The sequence below is a fragment of the Pelodiscus sinensis genome, chromosome 25, assembly GCF_049634645.1.
Source record: "Pelodiscus sinensis isolate JC-2024 chromosome 25, ASM4963464v1, whole genome shotgun sequence".
Taxonomy (NCBI): domain Eukaryota; kingdom Metazoa; phylum Chordata; order Testudines; family Trionychidae; genus Pelodiscus; species Pelodiscus sinensis.
This window is the reverse complement of record NC_134735.1, coordinates 23,569,840-23,597,662: the sequence shown is the minus strand read 5'-3', so window position 1 is coordinate 23,597,662 and position 27,823 is coordinate 23,569,840. Positions and strand designations below refer to the sequence as shown.

Genomic DNA, 27,823 nt, shown 5'->3' with positions numbered 1-27,823 from the left:
TAGTCTTCTCCCTCAAAATCACTTAACAAGCTTGTTTAGCAATATTTAGAACGTAAACCTCAGTGGAGTAGCAAGCTGTGTGAAAATCCTGTTGTATTACACAGGGGTGATGCTTTGGGGGGTCATCCAGACCATTAGGGGAATCTCTCTCTGCCTGCCATGGAACCTTGGGTACTTCTGTGCTGCAAAGCTTTGGATGAAAGCCTTGCCATCAGTTGCCTGCTCACTGTAGCTGAAGCAAAATGCAGGACAATGTAGCACTTTAAAGACTAACAAGATGGTTTATTAGATGATGAGCTTTCGTGGACCAGACCCACTTCCTCAGAAAATAGTCACAACCATATATACCAAAGGATACAATTAAAAAAATGAACACACATGAAAAGGACAAATCACATTTCAGAACAGGAGGGGGATGCGGGGGGGGGGGGGGGGGAAGGAAGGAAGGTAAGTGTCTGTGAATTGATGATATTAGAGGTGGGGAGAGTGGGATGTCTGTGAGCTAATGGTATTAGAGGTGATAATTGGGGAAGCTATCTTGGTAATGGGTAAGATAGTTTGACCATTTGTTCATTCCTTCCCGGAGAGTGTCGAATTTTAACATGAATGACAGTTCAGAGGATTCCCTTTCAAGTGCAGATGTAAAAGGTCTTTGTAGCAGAATGCAGGTGGTTAAGTCATTGAGAGAGTGTCCTTTCTGGTTAAAATGGCAAGAAACTGTTTTTTCTTTGTGATCTTGTCTGATATCTGTTTTGTGGGCATTAATCCTTTGGCGAAGTGTCTGAGATGTTTGTCCAATGTACATAGCAGACGGACACTTTCGGCACATGATAGCATAAATTATATTTCTGGATGCGCAGGAATATGTGTTCTTGATCTTATAACTCACTTGGTTAGGTCCAATAATGGTATCAGCAGAATGAATATGTGGACAAAGCTGGCAATGGGGTTTGTTGCAAGGGAAGGTACCAGGGTTGGTATTAGTGTGGTATGTCCTGTGGTTGTTGGTAAGAATCATCTTGAGGTTAGGTGGTTGTCTATAGGAGACTATGGGTCTGTCTCCCAGAGCCTCTTGGAGTATGGTATCCTGTTCCAGTATAGGCTGTAGTTTATTGATAATGTGTTGGACAGGTTTAAGTTGGGGGTTGTAGGTGATGACAAGTGGTGTTCTATTGTTGGTTTTCTTGGGTCTGTCTTGAAGTAGATGGTTTCTAGGTATTCGTCTGGCTCTTTCAATTTGCTTTTTTATTTCTCCGGGTGGGTAGTTGAGGTTTATAAATGCTTGGTAGAGATCCTGAAGCTTCTGGTCTCTGTCAGTGGGATTAGAGCAGATGCGGTTGTATCGAAGGGCTTGGCTATAGACGATGGATCGTGTGGTGTGTTCTGGATGGGAGCTGGAAGCATGTAGGTAACTATATGAGTTGGTGGGTTTTCTGTAGAGAGTGGTGTCTAATTTTCCATTGTTGATTTGTACTGTGGTATCCAGGAAGTGGATCTCTCGTGTAGAATGGTCCAGGCTGAGGTTGATGGTGGGGTGTAGGTTGTTGAAATCTCTGTGGAATATCTCCAGTGTTTCTTGGCCATGTGTCCAGATCATAAAGATGTCATCGATGTACCGTAGGTAGAGAAGGGGTGAAAGGGGACGGGAGTTGAGGAAACGTTGTTCTAGGTCAGCCATAAAGATGTTAGCATACTGTGGGGCCATGCGTATACCCATGGCTGTGCCGCTGATCTGGAGGTATAAGTTGTTCTCAAACTGGAAATAATTGTGGGTGAGAACAAAGTTACATAGGTCTGCTATCAGGTTGGCAGTGGTGTGCTCTGGGATAGTGTTTCTAATTGCTTGTAATCCGTCTTCATGTGGGATGTTGGTATATAGAGCTTCTACATCCATGGTGGCAAGGATGGTGTTATTGGGGAGGTTATCGATGTTTTGTAGTTTCCTTAGGAAGTCAGTAGTGTCTCGGAGATAGCTGGGGGTGTTGGTTGCGAAGGGTTTGAGAAGAGAGTCTACATAGCTGGATAGACCAGTAATGAGCGTGCCAATACCAGAGATGATGGGACATCCGGGGTGCCCAGGTTTATGGATCTTGGGAAGCAGATAGAACAATCCTGGTCGGGGGTCAGAAGGTGTTTCTGTGTGGATTTGTTCCCGAGTAGCTGTGGGGAGGCTTTTAAGGAGACAGTGTAGTTTCTTTTGGTATTCCAAGGTGGGATCAGAGGGGAGAGGTTTGTAAAATGTGGTATTCGAGAGTTGTCTGGTTGCCTCCTGGTTATAGTCGGCCTTATTCATAATGAACATAGCACCCCCTTTGTCAGCTGGTTTGATTATAATGTCCAGGTTGTTTTTGAGACTCTGGATGGCATGGTGTTCAGCGCGGCTAAGATTGTGTGTCGCTTGTTGTCGTTTGCGAATAATGTCAGTCTGGGCGTTGTTGCGGAAGCTTTGTATATAGAAATCCAGATTGTAATTCCGACCGTCAGGGGGAGTCCATATAGAATTATTTTTCCTTTGGTGTTGATAGGGGGGATCTGGTAGGTCAGATTGATGTTCATTGGTGGTTTGGAAATATTCCCGGAGGCAGAGGCAGCGAAAAAAAGCCTCAAGGTCACCACAAAATTGTATCCAGTTTGTGGGGGACGTGGGGCAGAAAGAGAGACCCCGGGACAAGACAGACTCTTCTGCTGGATTGAGTTTGTAGCTGGAGAGGTTAACAATATTATCCGGTAGGTTGAGGCAGTTGCTGTTGTAGCCAGTGGTATGGAGCAGGTTAGAAAATTTATTGTCTTTTCTTTGTTGTAGGGAATAGAAGTGTGTATAGTAGATTTCTTGTCTGGTGGAACAAAAGTCCTGCAAGGTGTCAGTCAGTGTGGATGTTTGTCTTGAGATGAGACGATCTAAGTTAGAAATGTCATTCTTGATGGTTTTCTGTTTCTTGTATAAAATACTTATCAGGTGATTTCTTAATTTCTTGGATAGTGTGAGGCAGAGTCTTTCACTGTAGTCAGTGCAGTATATTGATCTTACGAATCAATATACTGCACTGCATGCATCTGACGAAGTGGGTCTTTGCCCACGAAAGCTTATGCTCCTACACTTCAGTTAGTCTATAAGGTGCCACAGGACTCTTCTTCGCTTTTGCAGATTCAGACTAACACGGCTACCCCTCTGATATATTGATCTTAGTGGATTATTCACTTTCAGTCCTTTGGGTATGATGTCCATCTTCTTGCACTTGGATAGAAAGATGATGTCTGTCTGTATCTGTGCAAGTTTCTTCGTATGGTTGATGGATTTCCATTCCAAACGGCTAAATGTAGTGCCTTGCATGTAGAATAGTGATAGAAATGTAGCCGTGTTAGTCTGGGGTAGCTGAAGCAAAATGCAAGACAATGTAGCATTTTAAAGACTAACAAGATGGTTTATTAGATGATGAGCTTTCGTGGGCCAGACCCACTTCCTCAGATCAAATAGTGGAAGAAAATAGTCACAACCATATATACCAAAGGATACAATTAAAAAAATTAACACATATGAAAAGGACAAATCACATTTCAGAACAGGAGGGGGATGCGGGGGGGGGGGGGGGAAGGAAGGAAGGTAAGTGTCTGTGAATTGATGATATTAGAGGTGGGGAGAGTGGGATGTCTGTGAGCTAATGGTATTAGAGGTGATAATTGGGGAAGCTATCTTGGTAATGGGTAAGATAGTTTGAGCGTTTGTTCATTCCTTCCCGGAGAGTGTCGAATTTTAACATGAATGACAGTTCAGAGGATTCCCTTTCAAGTGCAGATGTAAAAGGTCTTTGTAGCAGAATGCAGGTGGTTAAGTCATTGAGAGAGTGTCCTTTCTGGTTAAAATGGCAAGAAACTGTTTTTTCTTTGTGATCTTGTCTGATATCTGTTTTATGGGCATTAATCCTTTGGCGAAGTGTCTGAGATGTTTGTCCAATGTACATAGCAGACGGACACTTTCGGCACATGATAGCATAAATTATATTTCTGGATGCGCAGGAATATGTGTTCTTGATCTTGATTTTCTTCCACTATTTGATCTGAGGAAGTGGGTCTGGCCCACGAAAGCTCATCATCTAATAAACCATCTTGTTAGTCTTTAAAGTGCTACATTGTCCTGCATTTTGCTTCAGCTACCCCAGACTAACATGGTTACGTTTCTATCACTGCTCACTGTAGGACAGCCTTATCCCGACTCCTCCAGCCTGGCTATTCCTGAGTTGGTGACACCAACAGCTTTTGAATCCAGTCTCCCCAAAACTGACTGTCCTGCTGTGTCCAGTCCATTCCCTGGCTGCTCACTGGTGTTAAGTTCACTGCCTCCAAAGAAACAGTCTACACCAGCCTGGGAGTCCACACCAGCCAGTTAGCTGATGACTTCACACTTCAATTTAATATACAGCATGGAGACAGTTTTGTACTAAAACAATAAGTTTATTAACAAAGATCAGAGATTTAAATGATACTAAGAATAGAAGACACAGGTACAGTTAAAGATGAAACAAAATACATTTTCTAGTGACTTATATTTAATGTCAGCAAGTTACAATCTTTGTCTAACCAGGTTTCTCATCTGTAATCAGTTCTAGCTACACTTTGGTTTTCAGGGCAAAAGGTTCAAGAGTTCAAAGGGTGTAGCTCCCCCTTTATCACCTAGGTAAAGAAACCAAAATAGCCTTCAGTCTTTGCTTATATTAGATAGAATCTGTTGTCTCTGTGCCAAGAGCCAGGAAGGGTTCCTGGGTGTGCAAGCTCAATTCCCCATCAGGAGTGCTGAGTGGTCTTTTCTTTTAGCTTGATGGCTTTAATTATGGTCTATTTAGATTGCTTTTCTTTATCCTCTGGTTCAGTTTTCACTGGAGACACAAGAAAACAGGCAAAGCAACATTACTGTGTCTAGGGCTAGGTAGGCTTATGACAGGTATGGAAAAAGTGAATAAGGAAAAGTTATTTACTTGGTCCCGTACCATAAGAACTAGGAATCACCAAATGAAATTAATAGGTATCAGGTTTAAAACTAACAAAAGGAAGTATTTCTTCATGCAGTGCCCAATCAGCCTGTGGAACTCTTTGCCAGAGGATGTTTCGAAGACCAGGATTTTAACAGGGCTCAAAAAAGAACTAGATAAATGTATGGAGATTAGGTCAATCAATGGCTGTTAGCCAGGATAGGTAGAAATGGTGTCTCTAGCCTCTATTTGTTAGAGGCTGGAAATGGTGTATCACATCCACTGCTTTCCCTATACCCACAAAGCCATTTACCTCTTCATAGAAGGCAAATCCTCATGTGCTACACAAGTTAAATTCCAGTACCTCATTTTGTGCTTTACCTATTAGAATACTAGACATTAGTCAGTCAAAAGCATGCGTTCCAAAGTTGCAGCAAATTTAATACAGGTAATGATACTTTTTATGCAGGCAGTTTGCTATGGTGGCTAGAACACTGAACTACAAACCAGGAGACCAAGGTGGTATTTCCAGCTCTGCTGCTTGACTACTGGACAACTTCAGCAAGTCATTTCTTCAGTTTCCCCATCTCTAAAATAGGGATAACATTACTGGCATGTTTTGAAAATGGCTTTGAGATCTATTGATGAAAAGTGCTACATAAGAGCTAGGTATTATAATTTTACCCATCCTTTCCTCCTTAAGTAGTTACAGGGATTTATATATTCATATGAATCCTTCTACCAGATTTTTGAAGAATTTTTCTCAAATACAAGAGTTTCCAGTCCTTCCAGCCCAGGCTTTTAACATTGGTGTATACCATATATATGAAAGAATATTTTTAATTACTAAGATAACTTAGTTTGTTATGTGTGTGATGCTTTGAGTCTGAATTATGTCAGGTCTTTTCCTAGCAATTCACTACTTTTGCTTAAGACCTAGTTATATATCTTCTGGTTGCCATGCTAAGTACTTCCTTCAGTGTGATGAATTTAATTGGGTAGAATTATGTGGTTCTTTCACTTTGTGATCACAGCGTCTTGAATGCCACATAAGGCTGTCTACACACATTTTTTGTGCCAGTTTGAATTAATGTGATTCAGGATGTACCTTTTATAATAAAACTACTTAAATCAGCATTAATCATGGTGTGGGTGCAGGTATATCAGTATGAAGATGCTCACACTGGTGTAGTTTATTTCAGTATCTGGACAGGATTAAACTACATTGATACAACTTTTACAATGGTATACTAGGGGATTTTATCATTTTAAACTGATTTCCAACAGATTATAGGTATAGTAGCACAAAATCCATATAGTCAGGATCTCTACATTTGGCATTGTATTTTTGAGATTATAAACTTACTTCCAAGACAGCTACCACTTAGAGTTTATGCACACGAAGGAAAACTTTTTCTTCAAGAGGAAAGGAAAACTTACTTTGTCCCTTGAAGATCAGAGTAATTGGTGTTTTTTTGTTTTTTGTGTGTTTTGCTGGCTATAATACTTACCAGAGTTGAATAGCACATTTAAAAGGGAAGTGCTGTCATTCTGATTGAAACTCCTGATCACTGCTCAGGAGTTTGCTTTATAACTGTCTTTTATACATAAATACTTCCTTTCAGAAGTATCTGTAGTACCTAATCTACTCCAAAATTCCCTCTGCCAAATTTTTGGGAAGATAGATTATCATGTTTTAAACAGATACAACAGCAAAAAACATGAGAAACCTCCTGACAGATTTTAACAGGAGAGATTTCTTACATGGAGCTAAACAAAAACTATATAAAAACTCCAGGGGCATAATTAATATAAATTATAGATTTTTGTTAAGGCCAGAAAAGACTGTTGTGATCATCTTGTCTTGTCTCCTGCATTACATATGCCAGAGAATTTCCTCCTGAGATCCCTGCACAAAGCCTATAACTTCTGGTTGAGGTAGTGCTCACCAGTTGTGATGAGAAGTGATCAAGAATCTACCATATCCTTTAATAAATTGTTCCAGTGGTTGATTACTCTCACCATTAAAAATGTGCGCCTTATTTTTAGATTGAATGTATTTAGCTATTGCTTCCAACCTTTGGATCATGTTATGCTTGCTAGACAAGAGTCTTTTACTATCAGAAAACTTCTTTCTATGTATGTACTTAGACTGTAATTGAGGCATCTCTTAAATGTTAATGTGAAGCAGGTTTTCTAGACCTTAAATTATTCTTGTAGCTTCTGTGGACACCAGAACCGGCCATAGTATTCCACTGACAGTATATAGTCACTAATTCCATATGGAGTGGTAATAACACTTTCATATTTTAGCTTAGTGTTCAGCTCTTATATATCCATCTGTCAAATGTGCTGTTAGCCATCTTGTTTCACTGGGTGCTCACATTCAGTTGATTTCTACTATGGCCCCTAAGTACTTTTGAGAGTCTCTCTATTTCAGGGTAGTCTTCCATCCTAAAAGCATGACCTGCCCTCTTGGATCTTAGATGTATGACTTTCATTCACCTGTACAAAAATGCATGTTCAGGTTAATCCAGATTTCCATTCAATCCATGTTACAGTGTAGAATTGACTTGATCTTATCAGTATTTACCACTCTGTCAATTTTTATGTCATCTGCATAAAGGAATTTATATTTTCTTCTTTATCACTAATAAGTTTCAAACAGCAGTGAAGCAAGAAAACGTCTTTGTGAGATCCCAACTGAATTGTTTCCATTGGATAACTATTCCCCATATGAATTACGTTTTGAGATATCAGCTGGCTATTTTTTAATCCATTGAATGTGATACATTGATTTTTATATAATGCTAAGCTAAAACAAATTTCACACTTTGAGGCTATTTACATACAGAGAAAATGTTATGCGACATTAAGTTCTTTTCCAAATGCAAACTTAACTATATATAGTGCCTTTATAATGGGCTTGGCAGATAAAGAAATCTAATCTATTGTATGTCCTGTACTACAGCAGTAGTTGAAACAAACCTAATGGCGTGTAATGTATTTTTCAATGATTTAATGGCTGTTGATCTCCTGATAGAGGAAAAGCTCCTGAAAGACTGTTAAATGGAAGGTTGTACAATTAGATTTGAATGCACTCAAAGTATTTTGACCTATGTTTTTAATGCGAATTTTCACCCCCACTAGGTTCCAAGCGTTCCTCTCATAGCAATGCTTATTTCTATGGTTTCTTCAAGAATAAGCGGATCGTTCTGTTTGATACCCTCCTGGAAGATTACTCTGCACTGAACAAAGAACAACCAGATGGAGAAAATGGGGAAGAAGATGAAACAAAGTCCAAAGTCCAAGTGAGCTTCGCTTTTGTTCCCATCGTGGTGTTCGTCTTTATCCCTCAGAGAGATTCTCTCTTATATATTCTCCATATTCTCTTGGAGGACTGTGAAACTGAAAATAAAACTTGAAGCATTTAAAACTTGATTACTGCATTATTAAAAAAAATCCGACACAGTGGTACAAATGCACTTTCCAAGGTTGTGGATGGGTGCAACATCAGGAGCTCAAAAATCTTGGCTAGAGGTTCCTAAAAAATCTCTGGAGAGCTCTTCTGGCCTCTCTTTTCTACCTCAAAAGTTCTGTGTGCTAGTTTCCTATGCCATTTCTTGTCTCAGGCTTTGGTACATCTTTCACCTGTAGCTGTCTTCAGCTAGAGACCTGATAAACTTTACTTTTCTCCCCATTCAAAAATCTTTTCCAGGCAGTCAGCAGCATGTTTTCCTATTCAGTCTTGAGAGACAGGCAAAAAGATACCTGACTCCAATCCAGGAAGGTCCTTCATGGGGCAGAGTGGAGGAGTAGGTTGGTCTCCTAGGCTCTTCTACAGTTGAACTTTGGGGCCAGAAACAGACTTGTTCCGCAGAACAAAGTCTGCATCTTGAGACAGTCTGGATAGCAAATTAAATCCACCAAACTGAATTTGTAAAACCCACTGAACCAAAAAAGTGGACTTCAGTCAGCCCCAGTTGCTTGTTATATGGGTTTTAGAGAAATAGTTCATGCTTGAACTGTTTGGAAGAACACATTTAAATGCTTCCACATGTGTTCCTCAGTAGTATAAGCAAAATTATTTTACAACGACTGATTGCACAGTGATTGCACTTTCTCTATCATCCTGTATGTTAGTTGGGACAGTGGGCTCAAGTTCTGCTAGCAGAGAGAGGACAGGATAAAACAACCTAGGACATTCTCACCAGTATAAAGGTAGCTGGCTCAAAAGAGTTTATTCCAACCAGCAGACAGCTCATTCTCGGTTCACCTGAACAAAAGTTTTCCTCAGTCTTTTCTTTTTGCTTCTGTTCTATCTGTGAAGCATTCAGCGTAGGACAGTCCACCACCTCTGTTTGTCCTGCTTCCTTTTAGAAAATGTCTCCTGGTTTTCTATAGCTCATTTTGATGTCTCTTTGCCTGGAAGCTGGAAATTTTTATTTTACTGGTATTTAAAGGCCCCCAGACATAGCCAATAAAGCTCAATAGTTATTTATTATATTTTTAATTTATCTGATTTGGCTGTATTCTATGTAGCAGTGTTATGAAAGTTCGGCATAAAAGTGCATATATACTGATAGTATAAAGATAACCACCTATTGTTACATAAGACTCTGTATTATTATTCAAAAGTTTGTAGCTTCATTGATGGCTAATAGGTCCAGTAAATGGTTTTTTGAGTCCAGCTCTTATGAGTGAATCCCTATAAAAAAAAGAATATTAGAAGAGGTTAGCTTTTACAGGCGGTCCCCGGGTAACGTGGATCCGACTTAAGTCGGCTCCCTACTTACGAACGGGGCTTTTCTCGCCGTGGAGGACGCGGGCGGCAGGACCGCCGAGACACGCCGCAGTCCGCCACCTGCGTCCTCCGCGGCGAGAAAAGCTGCTCCGCGTCTCCCTGGTCTGCTGGGGGGGGGTCCGTGGAGCAAAGCCACGGAGGATGCAGGCGGCTTTGGGTCGGCGCGTCTCAGCGGTCCCACCGCCCGCGTCTCTCTGGTCTGCTGGGGGGGGGCGCAGCTAGTGCGCGCCCCCCCCCCCCAACAGACCAGACTTTTCTCGCCGCTGGTCAGTTTCAGCAGCGGCTGAATCAGGACACCTGGGGTAGAGCAGCTGGGGGGCTGCCAGGTTGGTCCCACAGCACCGAGGTGCAGCGCTACTGGACCAACCCAGCAGCACCCCAGCTGCTCTGCCCCAAGCATCCCCAAGTCAGCCACTGCTGAAACTGACCAGCAGCTGACTACAGGAAGCCCGATGCAGAGCTGCTCTGCCCCGGGCTTCCTGGAATCAGCCAGGGTATGTCTACACTACAAAGTTAGTTCGAACTAACGGACGTTAGTTTGAACTAACTTTAATAGGCGCTACACTAGCGCTCCGCTAGTTCGAATTTGAATCGAACTAGCGGAGCGCTTAGTTCGAACTAGGTAAACCTCATTTTACGAGGATTAAGCCTAGTTCGAACTAGCTAGTTCGAATTAAGGGGTGTGTAGCCCCTTAATTCGAACTAGTGGGAGGCTAGCCCTCCCCAGGTTTCCCTGGTGGCCACTCTGGCCAACACCAGGGAAACTCTATGCCCCCCTCCCAGCCCCGGACCCCTTAAAGGGGCACGGGCTGGCTACGGTGCCCGTGCCAGGTGCAAGCCTGCCAGCACCCAGCCAGCAGACCCTGCACCTGGCACAGCACAGAGCCACCCACCCGATGTCCCCCAGCCCACCCCCTCTTCCCGGGACCAGGCTGGCGGCTCCCGGGAGCTTGCCCTGGACCGCAAGAGGCGCGCACCTTCCTGGGCTAGTATGGACATCGTGGACCTTGTCCACGATCTCCGCACTAGGCACAGGAAAGTGGCCGTCTAGGGCAGGAGCTGCCAGCCTGGCCACCCAGGAGCAGGTGTGCATGAAAATCAAGGGGGTCCACTGAGACCCCCGACCCTGAGCCCTGAGCTTACAATGGCCGTCCTGGGTCAGACCAAAGGTCCATCTAGCCCAGTAGCCTGTCTGCTGACAGCGGCCAACCCTAGGGACCCTGGAGGGGATGGACCGAAGACAGTGACCAAGCCATTTGTCTCGTGCCATCCCTCTCCAGCCTTCCACAAACTTTGGGCAGGGACACCACTCCTACCCCCTGGCTAAGACCACTCCATGGACCCAACCTCCATGACTTGATCTCACTTCCCTTTAAACTCTGTTCTAGTTGTAGCCTTCACAGCCTCCTGCAGCAAGGAGTTCCGCAGGTTAACTATTTGCTTTGTCAAGAACAACAACTTTCTCTTACTAGTTTCAAGCCTGCTACCCGTTCCTTTCCTTTGGTGTCCTCTAGTCCTTCTTTATGGGAACTCAGGAAGAACTTTTCTGAATGCACCCTCTCCACCCAACCCCTGCTTTTAGAGACCTCTATCCTGTCCCCCCTCCGTCTCCTCTTTTCTAAGCTGAACAGTCCCAGTCTCTGTAGCCTTTCTTCATCTGGGACCTGTTCCCAACCCCTGATCATGTTAGTTGCCCTCCCTTCTCCCAGCCTTTCTCTTCCCCTCTCCCACCTCCTTTTCCCAGTCTCCCCCCAGTTTTGTTCAATAAAGACAGAGTCAATGTTGGAAGAAACGTTATCTTTATTTTGTACATCAAGAAGAAGGGGGGCTAGGGAAGGGTAAGTGGAAGGAGGTGACGGAGGAATGGGGTACGAGCCCCCGATGGGGAGGACTGGGCTGGCTCTGCGGGCTTCTGGGGGTGGAAGCTCTCCTGCAGCCCCCCAATTACCCCCTCTCCCCAGATGGCAGCCTGCGGCAAGTGCAGCCGGGCTGATGGCCGAGTGGTGTGATGTGCCCAGTGTGGGTACTCCGGGCACTCCAAGCCAGGACTGCTTTGCAAGCGGGGCACCCCTGAGAACTGTCTGTCCGGGGTGGGGGTCGGGACCCTTTAAGCGCAGCCCTCGGCTAGCCTGAGACAGCATCTCCATGCTCTAAGTCCTCCTCTGATGCCCTGCTGGCACTGCTTCCGGCCATCCTTAAGCCCTGTTCAGAGTCCACTCAATGTGGACTTGCTAGTTCGAGTTAGCAAAACGCTAATTCGAACTAGTTTTTAGTTCTAGACGCGTTAGTTCGAATTAGCTTAGTTCGAATTAACTAATTCGAACTAAGTTAGTTCGAACTAGCGCTGTAGTGTAGACGTACCCCCACTGATCAGTTTCAGCAGCAGCTGACTTGGGGACAGCTGGGGTGCTGCCGGGTTGGTCCCGCCGCGCCAAGGGTCGGCGCTACCAGACCAACCCAGCAGCACTCCAGCTGCTCTGCCCCAGGCATGTCCGATTCAGCCGCTGCTGGTCAGTTTCAACAGTGGCTGAATCTGGACGCCTGGGACAGAGCAGCTGGGGCGCTGCCGGGTTGGTCCCCACAGCGCCGCACCTCAGCGCTGCGGGGACCAACCTGGCAGCACCCCAGCTGCTCTACCCCAGGTGTCCTGAAGTCAGCTGCTTCTGAAACTGATCAGCGGCTGATTCCAGGAAGCCCGGGGCAAAGCAGCTCTGCCTCAGGCTTTCTGTAGTCAGCCACTGGTCAGTTTCAGCAGCGGCTGAATCGGGGACACCTGGGGTACAATATGTACCAGTTCCGACTTACATATACATTCAACTTAAGAACAAACCTACAGTCCCTATCTTGTATGTAACTCGGGGACTGCCTGTACTTGTATTCCTAGGCTTGGAGGAGGAAAATAATTGCTTTCTGGGCTGGCATGCTATAGGGTTTGGAAAAAACAAATTAACAGGAAAGAAACTGGTTACTCATGTTGTGAGTTGTTTGAAAATTTTCTCTTTTTTTGCACAGAGTAAAAAGCAAGGGTGTAAAAATGAAGAGGTTTTGGCAGTGCTTGGCCATGAACTGGGTCACTGGAAGCTCGGTCATACTATCAAAAATATTGTCATCAGCCAGGTAAATAGTAGTAGATTTTGTGGTATTCCTTAAGCATTTTTTTCAATTACAGTGTTCAGCAATTCAAAATGGTTCACACATAATCATGCTGCCTGCAGCAAATGAACTATTGAGGAACGGGAAGTCTGTGGCATTCCATGGGCCATTCAGCTTTCCTTTGCAGCTATTTGGGAATGGTATCGCAAGTACCCAAGTCATTTTACTCTTGCCTACTTTGTCTGGTTCCATTTCTTTTTTAAAGGCATTGTTTCGGGAGAGCCTGAGCGGGGGGAGTGGTAGTCATGCATACTGGAACGCGGCTTGCTTTCCTTCCTATTCCCCGACGATTAAGGAGTGAGGGGAAAGTACGTGGCTTCTGTATACATTTCTCACTCCTGGTTGATGAAAGGAGGGAGCAGAGGAGTAATTCATGGAACCCAAGTGTACTCTCCTCACTCCCTTATCAGGAACAGGAAGAAAAGTAAGCCGCATCCCAGAACACGTAGCTGCTGCCCCTTCCTGCCTTCCCAAATTGGTGCCCTTGTTCTTTCTGAATCTGAAGCAGTATTGATGCCTGTCTGCAATTCACACCAAGGGTTCTGCATCCTGTATGCAACTCTACTGCCCACCACATCCAGTCACATCTTCAGGGAACCTTAGTACAGTCTGAACAAAGAGAGACAACATCCCTTCCTTTAGGCCTTCTCTTTCTATAAAACATCCTCTATACCCTCAAGTTTCATCTTTTCTCATGCTCCCAAATCATTCCTTGTCTACTTCTTTTTGCAATTCTTGCTCCCTAAGGGGGGGGTGCATTATGACTTTCCCATTATGCTTTAGTAGAAGGGTGCTCTATGCCTTTGTACTTGGGGAGCAGAGCACTTCCCCAAGGTCCCCGCATGACTCGAGACTGCAATAAAAGGGCACCCCAACATTCTGAAGTGAGATCTGACAAAATCAGTTTACTCGTGCAATCCAGTCTGAACAGTGCACAAAAGCTAGGAAAATATTCCCCAAATCTCTCTTGCACTTCAGTGTATCTAGAACTGTGATTACCAACCCATCAATCACGATCGACTGATCGATCAGGAGGGCTCGACCAGTTGATTGCGAGGCGTTCAGGGGCCCCCCCATTTCCTCCCAAACCCAAGAAGCCCCACTACCTATTTCCAGCAACAATGGAGGTAGTGCCAGCTTCCGGCAGCTGCACGCCACCTCTGGGGTTTCAGGAAGTGCGCTGGCTGCTCCCTCTCCCCCAAACAGCCGGTGCGGTACCAAACCCAGGTCTGTGGCATGCCAGGGACTTGCTGCACGGAGGGGGCAAAGGAGGTAGCAGTCCCCAGAGGAGGCGCGTGCTGGGGCTTCCCTCTGCGGGGGGAGGGGCAGTCCCCAGAGGAGGCGCACGCCAGGGCTTCCCTTCTCTGCAGGGGGAGAGGGCAGGAGTCCCAGGGAGAGGTGCATGCTGGGGACCCCCGCTCCCCACTGGCAATCTGTCCCCTTCCCCAGTACCATGTCCCCTGCTCCCACCAGAACAGTTGGGGCCACATTAGTGAGGCTTGGGGGCGGGGGTTGGAGGAGTTATTTTTTTGCATCTCACTTGTGTGGCCCCAACTGACTTTTCTGAGAGTCAGTGACCCCTGACTCAAAACAGATTCTCCGCCCTTCTCATAAATAAAGACTGAAACTTTGCCCCAGATCTGAGCCTATCATACAAGGGAACCCCCTGTCCTGCACCCCCACATCCTCAGTCTTCTGCCAAAACACTTCTGCACCATCCACACACCACAAATCTGTGTCCTGAGCCCATCATACTCCCCACCTCCCTGCCCTGAGCCCCTCCCACACCCCAACCCAAACTCCTGCACCCTCACCTCCACAAGCCTGTGGCTTGCTCAGTACCCCAACCCTCCACCTGACCCCAACACTCTCCAGCCTGGAGCCCCCTTCCCGAGCCAGCATCCCCTTCTCCTCCTCCTCCTGCATCCAAATTCCCTCCCAGAGCTTGCACCTCTCACTCCTTCCCACACTCAAATCCCTCATTCCCATCCCAGAGCCTGTACCTCCTGTCTCAACTCACTGGGGGTACGGCTAGAATGCAGGAGTTTTTCTGGGATTCCAGAGATATCCCGGAAAATCTCTTCCGTGTTCAGGGACGCGTTTGTTCTTCTGCTTTTTTTAGCAGAAGAGCAAGCATGCTCTTTTGGTAACCCCTGTATTCCTCGTTCCACGAGGAATAAGGGGGCTCCCGAAAGAAGGGGTTTTTTCTGACATTTGGCCCAGTTTAGATAGGCCTAATGTTGGAAAAACCTCTTCCTACAGAAGAATTGAAAAAAACCTGGCCGTGTAGCTATATCCTGAGAGTGTATAAGGGCTGGGGATAGCAAGTGATGGAGAGGAGGAGAACAGAGAGGGTGGGACTTCAAGGAAGGGGTGGAGTCTTGTGGGAAGGATGGGTCGGTAAATCTCAGCTTGTTCTGACATTTAAAAAGTGATCTTGGGCGTAAAAAGGTTGGAGACCCCTGATCTAGAACTTTATTCTAAATTGCTGTTGATTACCAGCATCAGTCTCTTTCGTTCATTTGCTTTTGGTACAGTAATTCCTCGCTTAACACATTTTCAAGATAGCATGATTTATTTTGTAGGGAACCTTTTTCGAACAACACGACCCGTCCCCGCAATAACACGATTTCCCCTACCAACCGGCCGGTCGCCGGCAGCTGAACAGGGCTTCCCCTGCTTCCCTGCAAAGCGGCAGAGGTTCCCCGCTCACCACGCCATTCCCCGGCGACCCCCTCTGGCCTGATGCTTGGCTCCCTCTCCTCTGCCCCCTGGTTGCAGCCGGTGGCTGGGTTTCTGCAGCTGGCCAGTTGCCGGCAGCTGTGCGAGGTTTCCCCTGCCTCCGGAGGTTCACCGTTCCCTGCGCCATTCCGCAACGGCCACGACCTCTGGGGATGCTTCTTTCCCTCTCCTCCCCCTGCCCCATTTACAGCCGGCGGCTGGGTTTCCCAAGCTGGCCGGTCGCTGGCAGCTGCGCGGGGCTTCCCCTGCCTCCTTACAAAGTGGCAGAGGTTCTCCGCTCATCGCACCATTCCCTGGCGACCCCTCCTCGCCGGACGCAAGGCATCTGGCCAGAGGCGGTCGCCAGGGAACGGCGTGGCAAAGCGGTGAACCTCTGCCGCTTTGCAGGGAGGCAGGGGAAGCTCCGCACAGCTGTCAGTGACTGGCCAGGTGGGGAAACCCAGCCGCCAGCTGCAAGCCCCCTCCCCTGTCCTTCCCTTCCCTTCTCCAGAGCCAAACACCTCCCCTCCCTGCTATAACCCAGTCCCCTTTCTCCCCCAACCTTATGTCCCGGTCCCAGCTGCTAACAAGTGCAGACTCGAGCTGCAAGCGCATGTGCACTTGAAACGCAACCCCCACCTTTTCCATCATTTTCAATGGGAAAATTGACCCCGCATAACAAGTTTTCACTTAGCACAATCATTTTCTGAAATGTATCTACCGTGTTAAATGAGGAATTACTGTACTGTAATATCTTAGAAGATCCTAGCAATAGCATTGTCTTGAGTTCTATTCCCAATGTCCTCAAATCCTCCCTCCACTGGTTCTCCCATTTCACTGCATTAAGTTCAAACTTCTTGACCTCCTCTTCAAGAATCTTCACAAATCTGTCTCTCCCTACGTCTTCTCCACTTTTTTTTTTCTAATGAGCCCCTTACCTCTTCTCCTATGTCAGTTTTTCATGGAAACATTTGTGTGCCTTTGACATGCTGCCTATTACACACACACCACCTATTTTTAATAGATCTGTAAAGTTACTACAGAATCTTGCTTCTGAATTTTTCAAAAGAACTGCCTCTATTGCCATCATGCCTATATAAAGTCAGCCTAGTTGTTGGCAGAGAGGGATAATGGACAGACTTTATTCATAAACACAGAAAATTACGTTAAAAGAACATTATTAGGGTGGCACAGTCACATACTTGAAAGTTAGGAAATGTCAGAACTGAGTTGCCTTTAAGACCTTAATTTGGTGTCTCATACATGATCACATGCTACCTTCTCAGCAGGACACTTGCTACTGAGCACCTCTCTAAGCAGCATTTAAGCAATAAACTTGTGACTAGGTGAAAGGCTGATATTAATGGGGAATATTCTGTGCGAGAAAAGAAACAAATAGCCCAGGAGCGGATGGGGTAAAAGTAACTGCTTTATTGCCTACACACGTTTACCTCAGACATTCAACACAATGTCCAAGTGGCCACAATCTGGCATTAGTCAGACACTTTTATCTATTTTAGTATGTTTCTTCTCTAACATTCTGTTTCCTCTCTTTCTAGATGAATTCGTTTCTCTGCTTCTTTTTGTTTGCAGTATTAATCGGTCAGAGAGAACTCTTTGCTGCATTTGGTTTCTATGAGACTCAGCCCACCCTAATTGGCCTGATGATTATTTTCCAATTCATTTTTTCACCGTATAATGAGGTAAAATTATGGCTTTCTGTTATGGCCTTTTAAAAAGATATACATTTGAACATCATACTGTTTTTTTCATAATCATTTTGCTTATATTGTTATTTCAGGGAATAGTTTGAGGTTTCTGATGAATCATAGAACCTTAGAGCTGGAAGAGACCTCAGAAGGTCATCAAGTCCAGCCCCCTGCTCTAGGCAGGACCAGTCCCAACAAAATCCACCCAGCCAGGGCTTTGTCAAGCCGAGACTTAAAACACCTCTAGTGATGGAGACTCTACTACTTCCCTAGGTAACCCATTCCAGTGCTTCATCTCTCTCCTAGTGAAATAGTTTTTCCTAATATCCAACCTGGACCTCTCCCACCACAAGCCTCCTGGCCGCCGTGCATGTGCCTGCACTCACTCTCCCAATAAGGAGACCATTGCTCCTTATTCTACCATCTGTCACTACTGAAAACAGCCTTTCTCCATCTTCTTTGGAACCTCCCTTCAGGAAGTTGAAGGCTGCTATCAAATCCCCCCTCACTCTTTGCTTCCTGCGGACTAAACAGATCCAACTCCCTCAGCCTCTCCTCGTAGGTCATATGCTCCAGCCCCCTAATCATTTTGGTTGCCCTCCGCTGGACCCTTTCCAATGCATCCACATCCTTTTTGTAGTGGGGGGCCCAGAACTGGACACAATACTCCAGATGTGGCCTCACCAGAGCCGAATAAAGGGGAATAATCACTTCTCTGGATCTGCTGGCAATGCTCCTCTTAATACAACCTAATATGCCATTAGCCCTCTTGGCTACAAGGGCACACTGTTGACTCATATCCAGCTTCTCATCCACTGTAACCCCCAGGTCCTTTTCTGCAGAACTACTACTTAGCTGGTTGGTCCCCAGCCTGTAACAATACTTGGGATTCTTCTCTCCCAAGTGCAGGACTCTGCACTTGTCCTTGTTGAATCTCTTGTGGCCCAATCCTCCAATTTGTCTAAGTCACTCTGGACCCTATCTCTGCCCTCAAGCGTATCTACCTCTCCCCCTAGCTTAGTGTCATCCACAAACTTGCTGAGGGTGCAGTCCATCCCCTCATCCAGGTCATTAATAAATATGTTGAACAAAACCGGTCCGAGAACCGAACCTTGGGGCACTCCACTAGAAACCGACCACCAACCTGACACCGAGTCATTGATCACTACCTGCTGGGCCCGTCCTTCTAGCCAGCTTTCTATCCATTTTACCGTTCATTTATCCAATCCACATTCCCTTAACTTGCTTGACTAGATTGTTGTTTCTCTTTGATTTTGTCGAGCTAATGTAAGGATGTAAGCAACTAGTCAGCTATCTGATAAGCATAAGCTTACTTGATAGTTGAGTAGTGACTCAACCAGTCGCTTCCCCCCCTTGCTGTTTCTATCAGAGGCAGCAGGGGAGAGGAGGAGGGAGCAGGAGCCAGAGCTAGGGTAAGCTGGCTCAAAAGCCGGATTCCTCCAGCACCATCTCCACGGGAGGCCAAGGCATAGCGGAGGACCGGGCCGTGAGCCAGGAATTGGCTGTTCCAGTTCGCAACTGGTCCTCCCCGCTGTACTTCAGCGATTTAAATGTATTAAGAACCTGGCAGCTCTTAATACATTTTTAAAAGGCAGAGCTGCAGCGGGGTTATTCGATAAAACATGTCTGCTCTATAATGACCTAGAGTCTACTCCCAACAGTGGGTGAAGAGGCCTTGTGCATCCTCTGTTAACTTATTTTTAAAATTAATATTTGACTGTCTTCTATGGTTAGAGTGTAAGGTTTTCAGTTGTTAAGGCTATGAAGTGCACTGAAATATTAACAGTTCATAGGAGAGGCGAGATTTGAACTTGTCTGCTAATTTCAAAATCAATGTAGGGAAACTAGGTTACTTGGTTGAGAACTCTCCTGAAAAATGTAGGCAGCTAGATTTTATACCATTTTAATCTCTTTTCCCCTACAGGTTCTCTCCTTTTGCTTGACAGTGTTGAGCCGACGATTTGAGTTTCAAGCTGATGCATTTGCCAAGGAGCTTGGAAAGGCTAATGATCTATACTCTGCTCTGATCAAATTAAACAAAGATAATTTGGGATTTCCTGTTTCTGACTGGATATTTTCAATGTGGCATTATTCCCACCCTCCTCTGTTAGAAAGACTTCAAGCCTTGAAAGAAGCAAAGCAAGACTGACTGGAATATCATTGTTGGTTCAGAAACAGTGCTTCTATCTCAGAAGCAAAATTCAGAGTTGTTTTTTGATTTTTCCAAATAATTCTTCCAGTGTGTCCTGATCTGAATGCAGTTAGTAAATTATTAAATTTACTAAACTGAGTTTTTAAGAAAATAATTTGTGGGACTAAATTTGAAAAATGTGTTGTAAAAGGTGTTTCTTGTTCACTAAATGTTATCTTTAAATGGCAGAACAGATTTTGAGGGAAAACATTTCCTCTCATCCCCAGAAGCAAACATCTCACGAGTATGTATAAATTTTGATTGTGGCTTTTGAAATTTTGATAATTTTTCGGCTTTTTGTAAAGTAGGTTTTCACTTGCATCAATTAGATTGACAGCACCTCAGCCCAGTGCTCCTAATTCAGAGTGAAGGTTTGGGTGATTTAGCTCCTCATGTGAGAAATGCTTATGCTAGCTAATTACTGTTCATTTGTATTTAACAAGTGGTTGTATTGGATAGAAGGTGCGCCCTTTCCTTGAACTCAAATTCTTGTTTGCAGTGGATGAAAAAGCTACTTTCATAGGTATAATAAAACTGCCTCTTCTTTTAATCGAAGAATCACAATAAATTCCATCTCCAGAATATGTTTGATCATTCTTGAAGTCATAACTTGTGCACTGTACCTCTACTGGTGTTTGAAATCAGCTCTTCACTCTTCATTGGGTCTGTGGTCGATGAAGAGGCTACAGAGAGGGAGCAAGAAGTTCCACAGAAGGGAAAAAAGCTGCTAATTCTTTGTCATACCTGTGTCCCCATCTCCTGAAATTCTTGCTACTTCCAAAGAGTGGCAGCTGCTAATAAAATTGGAAATTCTGGGTCAGACCAATGATCCATCTGGCCCAGTAGCCTGTATTCCAATAGTGGCCAGTGCCAGATGTTTCAGAGGGAATGAACAGAACAGGACAATTGAATTACCCATTCCTTGCTGCCCAATCCTAGCATTTGTCAGTCAGAGGCTAAGGAATATGTAGAGCATGGGATTGTCCTCTTGGCCATCTTGGCTAATAGCCATTAATGGACTAATTTTCCAACACATTTTCTAAGTCATTTTTAACACCCACTTATACTTCTGGCCTTCACAACATCTCCTAGCAATGATTTTGCTAGATTGACTATGTGTTACATAAATAAGTACTTCCTTGTGTTTGTTTTAAAGCCTATTACCTATTAATTTTCTGGTAACTGCAGTTCTTGTGTTATGTAAAAGAATAAATAATGCTTCCTTATTTACTTTTCCAAGCTGAACTGTATTTTAATATCTTTTCATGTGGAAGTTGTTCCATAGTTCTAATCATCTTTTTCATTTCTAATGTATCATTTATGAGATGACTAGGGATGAGAATTACCAGATTTTCTCATTACTCTGGGGTATGCTCATTTATTAGGGTTACTCTTGTTGGGGGGAGGTTAATAATTGTGTCCATGTGCTGCTTGTGCTCTCATATGGAGCTGAATTTTCCCTGCTGACAATTCCTCCTCCCAATGGAGTTCTCCTGCAGGAACTATGTTCCTCAGGATCGGGTTCTTTCCACCTTAGAGAAACACGAACGCTCACACCCGCTAACAGAGCATGTCTGAGAGGCCTGATTAATCAGCACTCACAAACTGACCCCTTATATGTTCCTGGATTCAGCAGGCTGGGTTTAATAGCAATGCCACACTGTAACCTCATGTGCCTTTGGACTCAGTGGGCTGGATTTAACAATACTTTAAGCTGCCATCCTCATATGCTCCCAGGTTCAGCACCTCCCTGTCCCCACTTTCACACTACAATCATTCATTGGTAAGCCATGTGAAAAGCAAACCCCACAGCATTTTTGGGCACTACAGGGATCTTTAGCTTGGGTACAAGAAGCGTTGCAGAGAATCAGGAAGCCAAAACAGCACTCCTGAGGAAGAGTGAGTGAGAGAGAGAGAAGCAACCAGCTTAACAATGAAAGTTATTTCTTTCTGGCTAGTGAATATATATATGTATGAGGAGCCAGACACACAAAACAGTTATGATCTTCTTCAACACTTGTACTCTGCGTGGAGCATAGGTCATCTACAAGTCTCCTCCACTTCACTCTGTCTTGAGACAAAACTTCTAGCTGACTCCAGGAGTACCCCAGTTTTTGTCCTTCAGTCTCAGTAGATCTTCTCCACGTTGTCCAAGGTCCTCTTCTTTTGCATTTTCCTTGCGGGTTCCATGTGAGAGCTTGGCGGACTATGCTGGATGATGGTTTTCTGAGAGTGGGGCCTAATCATCCCCACTTTCTTGATTTGAACATCAAGCGGTTCTTGTCTTGCTCTATTCCAAAGCTCCTCATTTGTGATATTAAATCTAAATTGAAACTGATTACAAAGTTTATGGCTAGCAAACCATGTAACAATCTACATAGGACAGGGTCAGGAGACTATGCTTAGAGAGAGCTAGTGGGGGGCAGGGGAAGAGAGAACTCACCACTCCGTGGAGCTTGCTTTGATCACTGTTCCCAGATGGTGATGGTAGCCAGGAATCTGGAAGGCAGGAGACAAGCAGAGCAGAGCCCCCAGCATGATCAGACAGGAGATGAAGACGTCTCAATGGATCTGATGTAATTTAAATCCAGGTATTAGAACAGTTTTTCTTGGGCAAGGGTAGGCATTTTTATAGGGACAGGACAATAGTTCAAGGAGAACACTGGATTTGTTTATGGGTAAACAGAAGAGAGACAATAGAGACTGATCACACCTGGCTATGGGTGATGTTCCTTGAAGGAGCTCACAATGCAACTAGGTAGTTTCAGTATTTTGGATGTCAATAGGATCCATTACTAGAATTGGTCTGATAATGATGAATTTGGGTGTGAGCAGGCCTGGATTCACAGAGCTGGTAGTAACAGAATGTATACCAGAGTACGAGGCTAACTGATGATTCTGGGCTCATTTGCCTCCCCACTCCCTCTGATACAGAGGCAGCAATGCAGGAGGGGCCAGTATGTGTGGGGAGCCGGCTTTTAAGCCAAGCCAGCTCTCCATGAGCACTGGCTCCTGCCTCCCTCTGCCAGCTGCATGTAAACATGTAAGTGATGAAAATTGCAGCAGGTGCACGTTTGTAAAAATAAACATTTTAATATCCCTAGAGATGACCAGAACTGCGCACTTCAAGGTATGATCGTGTCATGGATTAATATAGTGGCAATAAGATATTTTCTGTTTTGTATCTGTCCCTATTCTAATGTATCCTAACTTGGTTAGCTTTTTTGACTGTTGCACATTATTTCAAAAGAATTATCCAACATGACTCCAAGGTCTCTTTCTGTAGTGGTAATAGTTAACTAGGGGGTAGTGTCCCGGCTGGCTGTGTTTGCTAATCTCCCTATTTTGGGGGTAAGCAAGTCTGGCTGTCCCCTGGGTGGCCACACCAGTCCTGGCCTCTCAGCACCCCCAACCACCTGGGAGAGGGGAAGGCTGGGGCCACACCAGACCCAGCCGCTGGGGAGGGCCCTGGTTACAGCCCTGACCTATTTCCCCTCCCCAGCCTTCTCCTCCCAGCCCCTCCAATTCCTGGCCTCTTGGGGGGCCCCAGCCAGCCCTAGCCTCTCATCCCCCCCATTTTCCCCCTGGCCTCTCATCCCCCCTGCAGCCGCAGCTAGCCCTGGCCTCTTCTCCCCCCACACTCCCGCATTCCTTCCTTCCTGGGCTGCAGCCAGCCTCTTGGCCCCCGGGGCTGAGCCAGGGGGCAGCAGTAACGGCTCCTTACTGCGCTGAGGGCCCTAATTCTCTGGGACCCAGCGGGAAACTACTGCGACCAGTACTGTTCAACATATTCAGAAATGATTTGGAACAAGTGTGGGAACAAAATTTGCTCAAAACTACTCAAAATAGTTAAGTCAAAGGCAGCCAGTGAAGTTACAAAGAGAGATCACAAAACTGGATGACTGGGCAACAAAATGGCAGATGAAATTCAACGTTGACAAATGCAAACCAGAACACACAGCCTCCAACGAATTATGGGATCTAACACTATATATTAAAAAAGGTTTTTCCTGCAGGGCAATCAAGTGATATCATCATGTCATTCTACCTCCTCCTCCCCACAAGATTAACATGACAGCCCTGGCTTCCTGTGGGAGAGTGGGGAGAGGAGAAAACCCCAAGGCTCCAAGTCAGAGGCAGCTTGTGGAAAAGAGTGCTTGTACTACTGTGGGGAGGGCCAAGGGCCTCCTCCCCTCTGCTGAGCATGCTTCTCTACAAGCTGCCTCAGGGTTTCTCCTCTCCCCACTCCTCCACAGAAAGCTGGTGCTGGCAGGGAGAGCTCCAGGCAAGTGGCAGCCCCAGTGTGCCTGGCCCGAGCAGCCAGAGGCAGCGGTTCCCCGCTGGGTCCCAGAGTGTCAGGCCCCCCAGCACAGTGAGGAGCTGCTGCTGGTGCCCCCTGATCCTCCTTCTGAGCAGGGAGCTCAAGGTTGTGGGAGTAGAACCCTGAGCCATGGCCGCCTCTTCCCCTCCTGGGGACACTCAGGCTGCGGGGAGAGGCGACATAGTGATGTGATGATGTCACACTGTCGCCCTGTAGGAAAAACTCTCTTTAATATATAAAGTGATTTAGATCCTATTATTTGTTGGAGGTTACGTGTTCCAGTTTGCATTTGTCAACATAGAATTTCATCTGCCATTTTGTTTTCCAGTTTTGTAATATCTCTTTGTAACTTCACTGTCTGCCTTTGACTTAACTATTTTGAGTAGTGCTGTATCTGCAAAGTTTGTTCCCACACTTGTTCCAGATCATTTCTGAATATTTTGACCGGCACTGGTCACAGTACAGATCCTTAGGGACCCATTTCATTGTGAAAACTAACCATTTTAGTCTCACCCTTTCTCTCCTGTCTTTTAGCATTACTAATCCATGACAGGACCTTCCCTCTTATCCTATGTCTAATTACTTTTGCTTAAAAGACTTCGGGATCACCTTTCTCCAAATGCTTCGTCCTCCAAGAACGTTAGAGTGGTGTGGCACTATTACTCTTTATAAAAGCTGTATTGATCGTCCCCCAACATACCATGTTCATCAATATGTTCAGTTATATTATTGTTTATCGTACTTTCAACCAATTTGCTTGGTACTGAAGTTAGGCTTACTGGGATATGACTGCCACAATCGGTTTTGGGGTCTTTTAAAAAATCAGTGTTACATTTGCTTTTTTGCCAGTCATCTGGCACAGGCAGATTGAAGTGATAGGTTATATATCATGTGATGAAGCGTGCTCCAGCCCATGAAAACTTATGTCCAAATAAATGTGTTAGTCTTAACAACAAGAAGTCCTGTGGCACCTTATATAAACTACAGTAGTTTAGCAGTTTCATATCTGAGTACATTCAGAAGCTTCAGGGGGTAGCTGAGTTATCCTGTACACACTAAACGTAAAAAACAATAAATGGTCTAGTAGCACTTTATAGACTAACAAAACATGGTTATCATGAGCTTTCGTGGGTACAGCCCACTTCTTCAGAAGACCAGAGTTTTGAGTTTAGGATGTACAGACTCAAAATAAATAGGGGAGAAGGGAGCAGAAGAAGGAGGGGGGAGGGTCGGGAAACAAGGATCAGAGGCGACGAGGAGTCCTGTGGCACCTTATAGACTAACTGAAGTGTTGGAGCATAAGCTTTCGTGGGCAAAGACCCACTTTGTCAGATGCATATAGTGGAAATTTCCAGAGGCAGGAATAAATATGCAGGCCAGGATCAGGCTGGAGATGAGGAGGTGGATCCAATCAAGGAGGATGAGGCCCACTTCTAGCAGCTGATCTGGAGGTGTGAATTCCAAGAGAGCAGAAGCCCTCTGTTCCGATGCTTTACTGTAAATTTATTTGCGCAAGAATGTGCGTGCAGTATAGACACTCTGCAAGTTTTTGTACAAGCATAGGCGTTCTTGCAGAAGAAGCCCGCAGTGTAGATGTAGCCAAAAAGTTTCAGCATTGTCTTTATGATAAGGGTGACGAACCTGTTTTGAGTCAGGGGGTCACTGACCCACAGAAAATTCAGTGGGGGCCACACAAGTGAGATGCAAAAAAAAAAAAACCTCTTCCAAAACCCCCCAAGCCTCACTAATGTGGCCCCAACTGTGCGGGTGGGAGCAGGGGACATGGTACTGGGGAAGGGTGCTAGTGGAGGCAGGGTACAAGTGCCAGTGGGTGCTGGGTCAGGGTGCTGTGGTAGGAGACAGCATGCTAATGGGTGCTGCAGCAGGGGACATGGTGTTGGAGGGGACAGGGTGCTGGTGGGGACAGGTGCCACTGGATGCTGGGACAGGGTGCTGTGGCAGGGGACAGGGTGTTGGGCAGGGAACAGGGTGTTGGTGGGGTCAGGGAACAAGGAGTCCCCATGCTTCCTCCCATGACTTCTACTCCCTCCCTTCCCCCTAGAGAAGGGAAGTCCATGCGCTCCTCCTCCAGGGACTCTTACCCCCTCCCATCCCACCCCACCCCACCCCACCGAGGAGGGACGTCCCAGCGCATGCCTCCTCCAGGGACTCCTACCGCCTCTCCCCTCCACAGGGGAAGGATGTCCCACTTCTTGGGGATGGGAGGAAATGGGGGGGGCCCAAATGCCTCGTGATCAATTGGTCATGCCTTCCTGATCAACCACTCAATTGTGATTAGGGTTGCCAGGTGTCCGGTTTTCTACTGGAAAGTCTGGTATTTGCGCCCTCCATCCAGTAGAAAAATTCAGAAAATACAGGGCATTTTCTGAATTTCCGAACGGAAGCCTGGCAGGGGCAGGGGAGCGACTGGGAGGCGGGCCGCGAGTGGCGCTGGGAGCCCTGTGGTCGTGTGGAAAAGTCGGGCGGGATGGGGCAGGGCGGGACGAGGTGGCAGTGGCTGGTCCCCCTCCCAGTTTCTGCACACAACCAGAGGCACCCAGCGCCAATCGCAGCCCCGCCCCGCAGCTGGGAGCCTCTGGTTGCATGCAGAAGCTGGGCAGGAGGAGTGGCCCCCCCAGTCACTCCCTCCGCCCCTGCCCTGCTTCTACTAGCAATTAGAGGGAGTGCCTGCTGGGGGCGCAGCCTGTTGGACTCCAGCTGCGGCCAGTGGCTGAACCCCGCACTCCCCCCCTCCAGCGCTGCTTCCCGCACCCCCTTCCTCGAGCTCCCCCCACATTTTCGGAACAGAGCATCTAGATTGGCACGGATGCTTTTCCGCAAAAGCGCTTTTTGCGCAAAAGCATCTGTGGCCAATCTAGACGCGCTTTTCTGCAAAAAAGCCACGATCGCCATTTTCGCGATCGGGGCTTTTTTGCGAAAAACAAATCTCAGCTGTCTACACTGGCCCTTCTGCGCAAAAGTTTTGTGCAAAAGGGACTTTTGCCTGACCGGGAGCAGCATAGTATTTCCTCAAGAAGCACTGCTTTCTTACTGTAGGAAGTCAGTGCTTTTGCGGAAATTCAAGCGGCCAGTGTAGACAGCTGGCAAGTTTTTCCGGAAAAGCGGCTGATTTTCCAGAAAAACAGGCCAGTCTAGACACAGCCTATGGCTACGTCTACACTGGCCCCTTTTCAAAGTAGGAATAAGATCCTCCGGAAAAGGGCACTTTTTCCGGAGGATCGGGGCCAGTGTAGACGCTCTTTTCCGGCTTTTTTAAAAGCCGGAAAAAAGCGGCGGACATTTTTATTTAAATGCCGCGGGGGATATTTAAATCCCCCGCGCATTTCCCTACTACGACTCATGAAATTTACATGCCTCTTCCGGAAAAGGGGCCAGTGTAGACGTAGCCTATATGTATAAGCTTTTGCCTATTAGTTAATTGACTACACTATTACCTCCCTAGCCTGGATAAAAACAAATGGTCTGGTAGCACCACTTGATGATTACCTCTTCTTGTCATTCCTTCTGAAGCACCTGGCATTCACCACCCGGCATTCACCACCCCCAAAAGACAGGATAGTGGGCTAGATGGATCATTGATCTGACCAAATATGGCCATCCTGATGTTCATAGCTAGAGTCTAGATATATCTGCCTGCTGCCGTAATCCACCAGACCAAGGGTGATCTGTAATTGTTGATGGGGGGACCAGTCTAAGAATTGTATAAGTGGTCAAGGGCCGCACTCTTCCATATTAATGGAGGAGGTGCGGGGTCTGGGATTGAGGTTGGGTGCAGAAGGGAGCATGAGGTAAGGCAGTAGTGCGCAACCCATGGGAGTTGCGGCTGTATTCCTGGGGGGGGGGTCGCAGCTCTGTGATCTGGCTGGCCGGTATTTTCATAGAATTATAGAACCATAGAGCTGGAAGAGACCTCAGAAG

General features: G+C 46.1%; 1 protein-coding gene across 3 annotated transcripts in view; it reads left to right on the top strand.

Moving 5' to 3' along the window:
- ZMPSTE24 (zinc metallopeptidase STE24) overlaps window positions 1-20,802 on the top strand; it is a 56,179-nt gene extending 35,377 nt beyond the window's left edge. For 2 of the 3 annotated variants that reach the window (XM_006113273.4, XM_006113272.3), the window contains 4 exons: window positions 8,115-8,275; window positions 12,781-12,885; window positions 17,202-17,345; window positions 19,297-20,802. In XM_006113273.4, coding sequence (XP_006113335.2) covers window positions 8,115-8,275; window positions 12,781-12,885; window positions 17,202-17,345; window positions 19,297-19,521 — 635 coding nt within the window. In that variant the 3' untranslated portion in view covers window positions 19,522-20,802. The remainder of the gene's footprint in view (window positions 1-8,114; window positions 8,276-12,780; window positions 12,886-17,201; window positions 17,346-19,296) is intronic. The other variant, XM_006113274.4, reaches the window with a different exon arrangement.
- The last annotated feature ends 7,021 nt before the right edge of the window (window positions 20,803-27,823 follow it).